The sequence below is a fragment of the Dendrobates tinctorius genome, unplaced genomic scaffold (assembly GCF_039654945.1).
Source record: "Dendrobates tinctorius isolate UK_male_01 unplaced genomic scaffold, ASM3965494v1 ptg000007l, whole genome shotgun sequence".
Classification (NCBI taxonomy): Eukaryota; Metazoa; Chordata; class Amphibia; order Anura; family Dendrobatidae; genus Dendrobates; species Dendrobates tinctorius.
In genome coordinates, this window is record NW_027361675.1 from 43,967,951 (window position 1) to 43,980,094 (window position 12,144).

Consider the following 12,144-nt stretch of genomic DNA (forward strand, 5'->3'; position numbering starts at 1 on the left):
ATTAGGCTAATGACACTCGGCTCAAACTCTGCCAGAGTTTGATCCAATTGTCACCTTACTGTGATCTAATTCTCTCGCATGAGAGAATCACATAACAGCTGTGGAGAAGATAGAGAACTTAATCCATCTTCTCCATTGTCTCTATGCATGTACATCGGACATTACTTCCTCCCCTGCCCAGGAGACGTGGTATGATCAGACCATGTCCCTGCATGGTCAGACCCAACCATTACACAGTACATAGCAGGGGCACATTTATAAGATTATCTCAGCACAGGAACAATTTTTTTCGGCTTGTTTCACACTAGCATATGGAGGAGCTGTGGAGGGCTGTGAGCTTCCTCCGTGAAGCTCCGCCCACGGCCGCACCTCCTCCGGTCAGCTCCGCCTCTGTCGGCATGAGGCCTGTGTACCCTATCTTTAGCATTAGGTACGCAGGCCATGCCAATGTATACAGATGCCTCTGCATGCGTCGTTTTGACGGTGCGGTGGCAATGCAACATGTTGCGTTCGGCGCAGGTCGGCGCACCGTCAAAACGATGCATGCGGAGGCATCCGCATACATCGGCACAGCCTGCGTACCTAATGCTAAAGATAGGGTATGCAGGCTGCATGCGGAAAACCCCTTTAAATTTAAAATGATTCTGTTACATCACTTTTATTTCTAGTTGGGCATTACTGATGCTATGTTTTTCTCTCTCAGTTGCTCAGGTTTACATCGGATCCAGACAGAGAGTGAAATAATCCTTCAGAGTGCTCAGCATCTTCAGTCTTATCTTACTGAACTCCTAATAGCAATAGCCAAGTCAGTGAAGATCTGTCCTGTAACCATACGGGCCACATTTCGACAGCTGTTCAAGAGGGTGGAGGAACGCTTTCCAGAAAATAAACACATGGTTTGTTTAGGATGCATTAATTATGCACTATTACACACTGAATATTGTTCTCGGGGTCATCCGCTGTCTTTGAGGTGCTACTTTGATCTCATTAGTATATGTGGAGTTACAGTTGGTACGGAAAGTATTCACACCCCTTTAAATTTTTAACTCTTTGTTGCATTGCAGCCATTTGGTAAATTCGAAAAAGTTCATTTTTTTCTCTTTAATGTACACTCTGCAGCCAATCTTGATGGAAAAAAAACACAGAAATGTAGAAATTTTTGCAAATTTATTACAAAAGAAAAATTGAAATATCACAGGGTCATAAGTATTTACACCCTTTGCTAAGTATTGAGTAGAAGCACCCTTTTGAGCTAGTACAGCCATGAGTCTTCTTGGGAATGATGCAACAAGTTTTTCACACCTGGATTTGGGGATCCTCTGCCATTCTTCCTTGCAGATCCTCTCCAGTTCCGTCAGGTGGGATGGTGACCGTTGGTGGACAGCCATTTTCACGTCTCTCCAGAGATGCTCAATTGGGTTTAGGTCAGGGCTCTGGCTGGGCCAGTCAAGAATGGTCACTGTTGTGTGAGAGAGTTGTAAGAGTTGTTCTGAAGCAACTCCTTTGTTATTTTAGCTGTGTGCTTAGGGTCATTGTCTTGTTGGAAGGTGAACCTTCAGCCAAATCTGAGGTCCAGAGCACTCTGGAAGAAGTTTTCATCCAGGATATCTCTGTACTTGGCCGCATTCATGCTTTCTTCTATTGCAACCAGTCGTCCTGTCCCTGCAGCTGAAAAACACCCCCATAGCATGATGCTGCCACCACCATGTTTCACTGTTGGGATTTTATTGGGCAGGTGATGAGCAGTGCCTTGTTTTTCCACACATACCGCTTAGAATTATCACCAAAAAGTTCTATCTTTGTCTCATCAGACCAGGGAATCTTATTTTTCATAGTCTGGGAGTCCTTCATGTGTTTATTAGCAAACTCTTTGCGGGCTTTCATATGTCTGGCACTGAAAAGAGGCTTCCGTCGAGCCACTCTGCTATAAAAGCCCGACTGGTGGAGGACTGAAGTGATAGTTGACTTTGTAGAACTTTTTTCCATCTTCCTACTGCATCTGTGAACTTGTTGAATATGCCAAATGACTGCAATGAAACAAAGAGTGAAAAATTTAAAGGGGTCTGAATACTTTCTGTAGATCCTTGTTTATTAACTGGATTTAAAGGGAACCTGTCACCATGAATATGCTATCCAATCTGCAAGCACCATGTTATAGAGCACGGGGAGCTGACCAGAATGATATATAGTTATGTGAGAAAAGATTCAGTAAAACCTGTGTTTCATCACATAAATTTAAACATCTGCACTTTCTGAGATTTTCGGCACAGTGGGCGGTGTTATCAGTGACTGACAGCTGTCTCTATTTAAGTGCATACAGAAGTCATTGTCAGTAACTGAAAGACCACCTACTGGACCAAAAATCCCAGAAAAAGCAGAGGTTTAACTTATTAAAATATAGGTTGTATGGAATAATTTCTCACTAAACAACATATTAGTCCTCGCCGCTCCCCCTGCTCAGATTGGACTGCATGTTTATTGTGACAGGCGGTTTTTTGTTGTTTTTTTTATTTCACCACCGGAGTGGTATCACTAATGTAAGCTCCCTTCCTTTAGTAAAATACTCACCAACTGCTGTTCTCTGCTCTTGCCGGTGACTGACTGGTCCAATTCCACCATCTTGTGACCGCAGCTCCTGACTGATCAGAAGTCACAGCTAATGGTCACAAGCTCTCAGTGTCAGTCTATGAGAACCTTGTAATGGCCTCGTTCTGGCTCTCATAGACTTACATAGAAAACATTGGAGAGATGCAGCAGGTCACATCACCTACAAAAGATGACCAGAGTGGTGACGAGAACAGCAGAAGTCGGCAGCCAGTAACTTTATTGCTATGGACAGGGAACATAGATTATACACTCCGGGGGTGAAATAGAAAGGAAAAAAAACGCTGGAGTGGTGCTTTAAGTAGAAAAAACTTGCCATTTGTTAAAAGAAAAACCTATAAAGAAAAGGAAGCCCAATGTCCAATCAAATCAAATACAAACAACCTTTATTGATTCAAAAAAGACAATAAACACACATATAGATTAAAAGGAAAACAAATGCAAAGTATGCTAAGTCACTCAGAAAAATAGTAATACAGATCTTTTATAAGAATCTGCTTCCAGAGCTTTATTATAAATAAAAGGAGAGTTATCAAGATATCATGGAGTCATTTTATTCCCCTTCCTATGGCCTGCTTGCCCATATACATGGCTTAAGAGGCTCCATCCTACTGACAGATTCCCTTTTAAGCTGTTGTCCCCCTCTCTGTGTTGGCTTTGCGTCTTTCTCAATCACTGCTGCTTCATCGTTATAGCATGTACTTAGTTTAGCTGTTGTAACGAGCCAGTCAGCCAGCCCCCTTCATACAAGTCACCCAAACAAAGGTGGGAGGAAGCTCTCTTTTTTTTAGTCAAAATGAAACGTGAAGCGGAAAAGCCAAACTATGTCAACAGAGTCTGGAATCAGGGCTTCGGGGCAGTATGAATGAAAGAAGATATATTATTAAATTGTGTTCAATTTCCTTTAGGCTATGGCCATTTTTTTTTATTCTTGAACAACCACTTTATCATTTCATGGTTGGGGTTGTTGTGGGCAGGCGAATCCTTGAGTATTGCATTCTCAATATTTTTTAGGGGGTAGACACATAGGGATTCTTACTGTTAAAATTGAAATTGATGTCCTTTTATTGAAGGTTTTACATAGATAAAATTGATGATTTTTTTCTTACTTTATTTTACATTGTACTCATTTGTACTGATTTTTTTATACCCATAGACCCAAGAAAGATCTATATTTTTGCAACAAATGCTATAACTGATTGTCATTTGTCTGTAGGGGATTGGGCAGTCAATGTGACACCGTGATAGTGCTGGTTGTATTTTATAGAGCATCGGTTACATTCTAATCATTTTCAATGATTTCTTTAAACAATAGCTAACCATAATGCTACTAACCTCTATTCGTTCTGTGTGTTTTTCAGAATGTGAAGTTCATTGCAGTGACAAGTTTCTTGTGTCTTCGGTTTTTCTCCCCTGCAATAATGTCACCTAAGCTCTTCCATCTCAGAGAAAAGCATGCTGATGCTCGCACAAGTCGGATATTGCTTCTCTTAGCTAAGGTGACAAAGCTTTACGTATGTGTGGTTTGCAAAGAGCAAAATGGGAAGATCAACACATGTTCCATTGCAGTTGTTTTGCCACCTAATGTAGTTCCTAGTTCGATTCTTGATTATTTTTCCTGAGAGAAAATCAAGACCATTTTGGGTTACAGAGGAAAATATTTTCTATGCAATCTGATCCATCCAGTCATCATAAATGCATCACATGTTTCCCATCACATGTACCTTAACCTTTTCTCCTTCGCCTCATTGGGGGACACAGACCATGGGTGTTATGCTGTGGCCAGTAGGAGGCTGACAATAATTTGAGACAAAAAAAGAGTTAGCGCCTCCTCCGCAGCTTACACCCTCCTGCTGGCCCCAAGTGAACCAGTTCTTGCTAAGTGTCTGTAGGAGGCACACTGGCCTGGTCTTCAGACCATTTGTTATTTTCACTTTTGAATTTTACTTTTTTCATTTTTTAATCCGGATGAAGGGGCAATGGAGCCTTTCAAGGTATCGATTTCCCCAAACCATCAACAGGCGAGCACGTGCGAGTGTCGCCTCCACGTTGCCTCTCCTGCGACGTGGGATGCCATGCCTGAGCTGATTCAAGGGCGACGGGTCTCTTAAAGGGCACCGATCTCCCCGCACCGACTTTCGGATGAGCACATGGGGGGTCGCCTTCATGTATCCTCTTCCGCAGCCAGACCTATGCCGGGCAACCTGCCCATCCTTAGGGATTGAACCCATAGGATGCTCAGAGGCCTCTACATGGCGTCCATGCAGCCCCCACTGCTTCACCACTTTTTAAAAGCGGATGATCCTTCACCACTTCCCTTCTAAGGGATGTTGGATTGAGGCATTCACTTACCCCGTACCATCCTAAAGATTACTCATGGCCCCTAAAGCGACCAGATAAGTGACCGAACAGTCCAAGTGTCGCCTGGGGAACGCGCGCCTCTGCGCTTAAGTCCCATTGCGGCGGCTCCATGCCGGGACGCGCACCGTGGTGAGTGCCAGGCCATCGGCCATTCTAGGCTGAGCATGACTGCTCTCGTGAAGCCACGCACTACAAGTTCTGCCACAGCCTGACATAGCCCTGTGAAATCCTAGTGGAGCGAACCTTTAGGATACACAGAGGCCCCCCCACGGCGTCCGTGCTGCTCCCTCTGCACCACCACTGATGAAACAGCAGTGCTGCAGGGAGCTGGACGGTCCCTCTCCACCTCCCCCTCAGAGGGAATGGTGGATTGAGGTTTCCTGCACCGTCCCTGTCACAGCACTGGCCTGCAGGCAGAGGCTCTGCTCTCACTCCCCCTGGCGTGACGGTAAGGAGGCTTCGGGGTGCGTCGCGGGCCTGGTCGTTCTTTCCGGCCGGGCACCACTAATTTAGCCCCCGGCTTCAGCCCTTACTAGGTCGCAGGCGGTTTCTTCGCCCACCAGCCGCACGTCATGTTGGAGGTCCCGCCGATCTGCCTGACGTTTCTTACAGGTACACTGGGCATGGCAGAGCGGGAGTGTCAGCGCCTCCCTCGGTGTGCGCCGGGAAGCGCTTGGTCCACGGACTCCTTCTCTGGAGACACGCCAGTCAATAATCTAGGCCCTGGCTTTGGCCTACTTCAGAGGAGCCACCCTCTCCCGGAGTGACGCGGCGGTGGTTCTCTGGGGAACGCCTGCTTCCACGCTGAATTCCCATCGCGGAGGCTCCATACCGGGACGCGCACCGCGGTGAGTGTCAGACGCCCCCCCTGGCCAGGGGAAGAGGGGGATCTAATCCCGGCGACCATATTCCTTGCCGGGGTGCTTTACGTACATTGACGTGTTGGCTGTGGGACCATGACCCTCGAGGAGTTATGGTCCGCAGAAGATGACTATCTCTCATCCTCCACTGGAGTGCGCCGCCGGTCGCTCCATCCTTCAGGTGGCAGCTGCTAATCAGCGTGAGGCTGGGCAAGTACCACTGTCCTGCAGACCAAGGTATGGGCACCCTTATATGACTTAAAGGGTCATACAACACTGAGGGCAAGGTTAGTGCCCATTCAGCAAAAGAGAATGAAGCAAAAAGCAAAACATTGATCATTTCACACAAAACTCCAAAAATGGGCCAGACAAAAGTATTGGCACCCTCAGCCTAATAATTGGTTGCACAACCTTTAGCCAAAATAACTGCGACCAACCGCTTCCGGTAACCATCAATGAGTTTCTTACAATGCTCTGCTGGAATTTTATACCATTCTTCTTTGGCAAACTGCTCCAGGTCCCTGATATTTGAAGGGTGCCTTCTCCAAACTGCCATTTTTAGATCTCTCCACCGGTGTTCTATGGGATTCAGGTCTGGACTCATTGCTGGCCACCTTAGAAGTCTCCAGTGCTTTCTCCCAAACGATTTTCTAGTGCTTTTTGAAGTGTGTTTTGGGTCATTGTCCTGCTGGAAGACCCATGACCTCTGAGGGAGACCCAGCTTTCTCACACTGGGCCCTACATTATGCTGCAAAATTTGTTGGTAGTCTTCTGACTTCATAATGTCATGCACACGGTCAAGCAGTCCAGTGCCAGAGGCAGCAAAGCAACCCCAAAACATCAGGGAACCTCCGCCATGTTTGACTGTAGGGACCGTGTTCTTTTCTTTGAATGCCTCTTTTTTTCTCCTGTAAACTCTATGTTGATGCCTTTGCCCAAAAAGCTCTACTTTTGTCTCATCTGACCAGAGAACATTCTTCCAAAACGTTTTAGGCTTTTTCAGGTAAGTTTTGGCAAACGCCAGCCTGGCTTTTTTATGTCTCAGGGTAAGAAGTGGGGTCTTCCTGGTTCTCCTACCATACAGTCCCTTTTCATTCAGACGCCGACGGATAGTACGGATTGACACCGTTGTACCCTCGGACTGCAGAGCAGCTTGAACTTGTTTGGATGTTAGTCAAGGTTCTTTATCCAACATCCGCACAATCTTGCGTTGAAATCTCATGTCAATTTTTCTTTTCCGTCCACATCTAGGGAGGTTAGCCACAGTGCCATGGGCTTTAAACTTCTTGATGACACTGCGCACAGTAGACACAGGAAAATTCAGGTCTTTGGAGATGGACTTGTAGCCTTGAAATTGCTCATGCTTCCTCACGATTTGGTTTCTCAAGTCCTCAGACAGTTCTTTGGTCTTCTTTCTTTTCTCCATGCTCAATGTGGTACACACAAGGACACAGGACAGAGGTTGAGTCAACTTTAATCCATGTCAACTGGCTGCAAGTGTGATTTAGTTATTGCCAACACGTGTTAGGTGCCACAGGTAAGTTACAGGTGCTGTTAATTACACAAATTAGAGAAGCATCACATGATTTTTCGAACTGTGCCAATACTTTTGTCCACCCTCTTTTTTATGTTTGGTGTGGAATTATATCCAATTTGGCTTTAGGACAATTATTTTTGTGTTTTTTCTTTTAAGACAAATTAAATGAAGATAATAATACCAAAGAATTTGTGTTTGCAATCATTTTCAGGAAGAAACTGAGTATTATCTGACAGAATTGCAGGGGTGTCAATACTTTTGGCCACAACTGTATATATATATATATATAGAGAGAGAGAGATATATGTGTGTGTTCTTTGACCCTCTATATCCCCGGCCAGCCTGCATTCCAGAGGATTAGAATGCTAGTTTTCGGACCACCGGCCCTTCTAGGCTGAGCGTTACTGCTCTCATCGGGTGTCACCCACTAAGCAGCTTGAGGCCGGGCCAGAACCAAAATGGGAGACCAGCTGGAAATCGCAGGTCACCGGCAGTATTTATTTTGGAATTATGCTTTCCCTTCGCATGCCCAAAAAGTTGATTCATGGAGATCCATAGGCCATCTCACCACGCCAGTGTTAGACTCCGTTAACACGGGGCCCGACTTATGAACACCCCCCCCTTCTCCGGGCAGGCTTCTCCTCTGGCTCAGGTTATCCTCGATTCCTCTGTGCATCAGAGCGTTCACAGGATCACAGCAGTCGTCGATTAGCAGCCGCAGGCATTCTACAAATGCGCAGATATCTAGAGAAAGGGCTCACAGTACGCTATTCGACCAACTACGGGCTTAAATGTCCGTATGCTCTGTGTCTCACTTCCCCTTCACCACAGGTTTACAGAGTACATGACTCTGTGTATCAGCTTAATGTTTTGCCTTGATTTTTGATTCTCTAAGGATTAAAAAAAAAAAAGGGAAAGAACTGGAAGATTTGTCTTTTTCATGGCACTCACACAGTTTTCTGAGGGTCAATTCCTGGTCTGTCCCAAATCATAACGTTCTTCCGGTGAACTATACCCCATAATACAGCGTTTACCACACTCCGGGTGGCTCGCAGCATAGTTGACCGGCAAAGGGAGCGATGGGATAACCAAAATCAGAAGTCTCCGGAAAGGTGGAATCCCCCTTGCTTTCGGCTGGTTAGCGGAAATATTGGGTTGAATCCCTGGGCCATCCAGGCCAGGTGGATAGTCAATTAAAGGTCCCGCAGACCGACAAAGAGTCTGATTCGTTCAATTCTGTGAGCCTCTAAACCAGCTCTCTTCTCTTTTTAGCTGGACGCCCTTTTCACATGCGGCCGGCTGCACCACAGCGGCAAATGCCATCACACTCAATAAGGCATTATGGCTCACGGAATGGAGGGAGGGCTGCACCCACAGAAGGAACTGCGACATCCCTTTCTTACCAGAGTGGGTTTACTTGGGCAGTAGTGGGTTCAGCTTATCTGTAAGGCCATAGAAGGAAGGACAAATGTCGTCCCCGACAGGGCTGAGAGCATCTTCCCCATTGCCTTCAGCAACAAATCTGATATTGGTCCTCTCGCATATATCCGGTGCTCCCATCGGCAAGGGATCCCAGTCTTCCCATGCATCCAGCCAGCAATGTAAGGGTCCTCCCCAAAGTGTCTGGGCCTGAGAGAGATAGGTCTCAAAGCCTGGGCTCTAATCGACTCTCCTCAGGGGTCTCCATTATGGTTGGTGCCCAGAGGCTAACGTCAGGTTGCATCTTTCACCTCTCCTGAACACCTTCTGTCGCATGGTGCTAGGACCACGGTCGTTCTCTTCGCGTCTTCACCGCTCCAGTTCTTTTGAGAGTTTTCTCCAGACTGACTTAGGACTCAAGTTCTTGGCTCTACCTGTCTCTGTTTCAGCGCAGGATTGCTTCCAAGACGTAATTCATGACTTTCATTCTCAGGACTTCTCAGGGGGAACCCCCTACAAAGGTCCGTTAGAAGCCTGGAACGTTAATTCGGTCCTGGGTGCGCTTTAAGAGACGCCTTTCAAACCGTTCCAGGATGTCTTGTGGGCAGTTCTGTCTTGGGAAGTCGCCCTTCTTGTCGCAGTGTCACTTATTATGCGACGCTTGGAGCTGACAGCCATGTCCTGTTTAGCTGATCTGTTTTTTTTTCTCTCTGCTTTCCAACCTGGATACAATTGTCCTCAGATCGTTTCTGCCCTTTTTTCCAGCGTTGGTTGACCCTTCTATTTTAAGCAATGATTTTGTCTCGCCCTCTTTTGGGCCCGACACTGGTACTTCAGATGGATGTAGTTGCGCACGCCCTGCATGCAATGACGGCTGTCAGGACGTATGTCCTGAGGACTGCACTCTCTTGTAAGCCACTTCAGGGTCACAATAGCCAAAGAAATTAATTTGGCTAGTCAGGAGTTATACTACTTTAGAAGCGGCCCATCCCAGGAGGGATTAGGGCGCATTCTACGGGGTCGTTGTCTGCCCTCTGGGCCATTCGGATTCACATGCCGACTGAACAAGTCTGCAGGTCTGGAAGGCTACGTTTTAGCTCAGCATTTACACATTCTTGAAGCATTACTCATACTCAGACTTCCGCAGTACGGTCCTCGGCAGATTATTCTGCAACAGGCGGTAGGGCACCTTTACTCAGCCACTGCATGGGTTTTTATCTGTTATATTGTTGCCCACCCATGGACTGCTTTGGGACGTCCCATGGTCTGTGTTCCCCTGTGAGGTGAAGGAGAAACAGGGATTTTTGTAATAACTCACCGTAAAATCCTTTTCTCCGAGACGCTCATTGGGGGACACAGCACCCACCCTGTTAGCCTGATGGCTTCTGCTTCTTGTCTCCCATTCAGTGGGTTATACTCTGATATGAGGTTGACAACTGTACTCTAATATGATATTAATGATCTCCTACTGCTTTTGCACTGAACTGGTTCACTTGGGGCCAGCAGGAAGGTGTATGCTGCGGAGGAGGAGCTAACTCTTTTTTGTCTCAACTTAGTGTCAGCCTCCTATTTACCACAGCATAACACCCATGGTCTGTGTCCCCCAATGAGCATCTCAGAGAAAAGGATTTTGTGGTGCGTTATCACAAAAATCCCTGTGTTTTCTATTTTGTATTTCTTTTTCAAGAATATACAAATTATTGATTCTAAATTTTGCAGACAAAATAAGTATGAATGGAAATATGACCCAATTAAAAGCACTACTGTCTAGTACTGATGGCTCACCTTAAATGCAAACTGTTGGGTTCTTAGCCCAATAATAGCATGTAATCCGTTACTGATATACAATTATAGAATATATCATACAGAAATGGTGAGCTAAGATGAGCTGATGGGGCTACCAGCATATGTGTCCATTTTTTGCTTCCTGTATCTATTTCCATTTTTAGATAGTTCCTCTATAAATCTTCATAAAAACTTAAAATCAGTTTTTTGCTTCCACATTTCCTACTTCTTAATAATCCTATACTTTGTATTATAGGCTATACAGAATGTTGGTAATATGGATGCTCCAGCAAGCAGAGCCAAGGAGTCCTGGATGGCTCCACTGCAGCCAACCATCCAACAAGGAGTTTCTCAGCTGAAGGAATTCATCGTCAAACTTATAGACATTGAGGAGAAGGAAGGTAACAAGGGAACTCAAAATCTCATTTTACTAATCCTGAATCTTGTCAGTGCTGGGTTGTCACTATTAAAATCACTGTATGTACACTGTTCCCACAAAGCTTGGCACTATAGTTTCAAAGTCTAGTATCCAGATTAATTACAAATGTTCCAGCTTGATCCAAATCCACAGCCCCAATCTCACACTGTGGCAGCCTCCTTGGCAACAAAGTATGTGCACACAACGTCTATAAGACGCCAGTGGAGCTGCCAACATTTTCCTAGTCAAGGGTCTTTTTCCTGAAGTGACTTGCTGGCAATTTTGACATCGCTTTTATGGCACCTCCTCTGTTGGCATCTTCCTAGCAGAAGCTGCCCAGAGAATGAACATGTTGCTTCTTTTGAATGCTTCACGGTTCACTGAAGCAGTTAAAAGAAGTGACGAAAGACGGAGCATGTGCACAGTAATGCAGTTTTTACATTGCTGTGCAGTATGTTAATTTTTTTTTGCTGTAGTTTTGCATTGCTTTTTAGGTGGAATTCGTTTGAAAAAGACGTCCTGTCCACATATGTTAATAGAGACGTTGACTCTGTATTGCATTTCCATTCAAGTAAAAAATATCCCAATGTACTTATGATACTTATACTTATGTCTGCAATCCTGCTCCTTAAAGGGAGTCCGTCAGCCCAGAATGACTGTACATACAAAGTTAGTCGCTCAGTGTACCCTTGTCGTGCACCTTCCCACCTACTTATATTCCCTCTATCTCCATCCCCCTCTTTATTTCATTGACAGATTTGTCTGGCTTCATAGAGTTAAAGGAGGGTGGAAATGGATGGAATACAAGTAGGTGGGAAGGTGCACTTAAATGATTGGCCACGGCAAGGGTGCTTCAAGCAACTTACTTGGTATGTGCAGTCATTCTGGGCTGACAGACTCCCTTTAACAGTTTATGTCATGTAATAGAGGAGGTCTGTTAATTTCTCTTATATCAGATTGCTGTAAAGGATGCAAATCAGCATATTTCTAAGACAGCCAGAAGTGCTATGAGATGTCAGCTTTGAAGCCAGCGCAATGGTGAATGCTGTTGTAGCCTGTTCAGGATCAGTATGAGAGAAGCAATGACATGCATTCACTAAGTGACTCGACTTTGTTTAATTGTTAAATCTAATATATAAAGCTGAATGTGTTTTTTTTAT

At 45.4% G+C, this 12,144-nt stretch overlaps 1 protein-coding gene across 3 annotated transcripts in view; it reads left to right on the forward strand.

Moving 5' to 3' along the window:
* LOC141088097 (ras GTPase-activating protein 4-like) overlaps nucleotides 1-12,144 on the forward strand; it is a 255,740-nt gene that overhangs the window by 188,365 nt on the left and 55,231 nt on the right. For all 3 annotated transcript variants that reach the window (XM_073574034.1, XM_073574043.1, XM_073574053.1), the window contains exons 13-15: nucleotides 704-896; nucleotides 3,966-4,103; nucleotides 10,823-10,967. In XM_073574034.1, coding sequence (XP_073430135.1) covers nucleotides 704-896; nucleotides 3,966-4,103; nucleotides 10,823-10,967 — 476 coding nt within the window. The remainder of the gene's footprint in view (nucleotides 1-703; nucleotides 897-3,965; nucleotides 4,104-10,822; nucleotides 10,968-12,144) is intronic.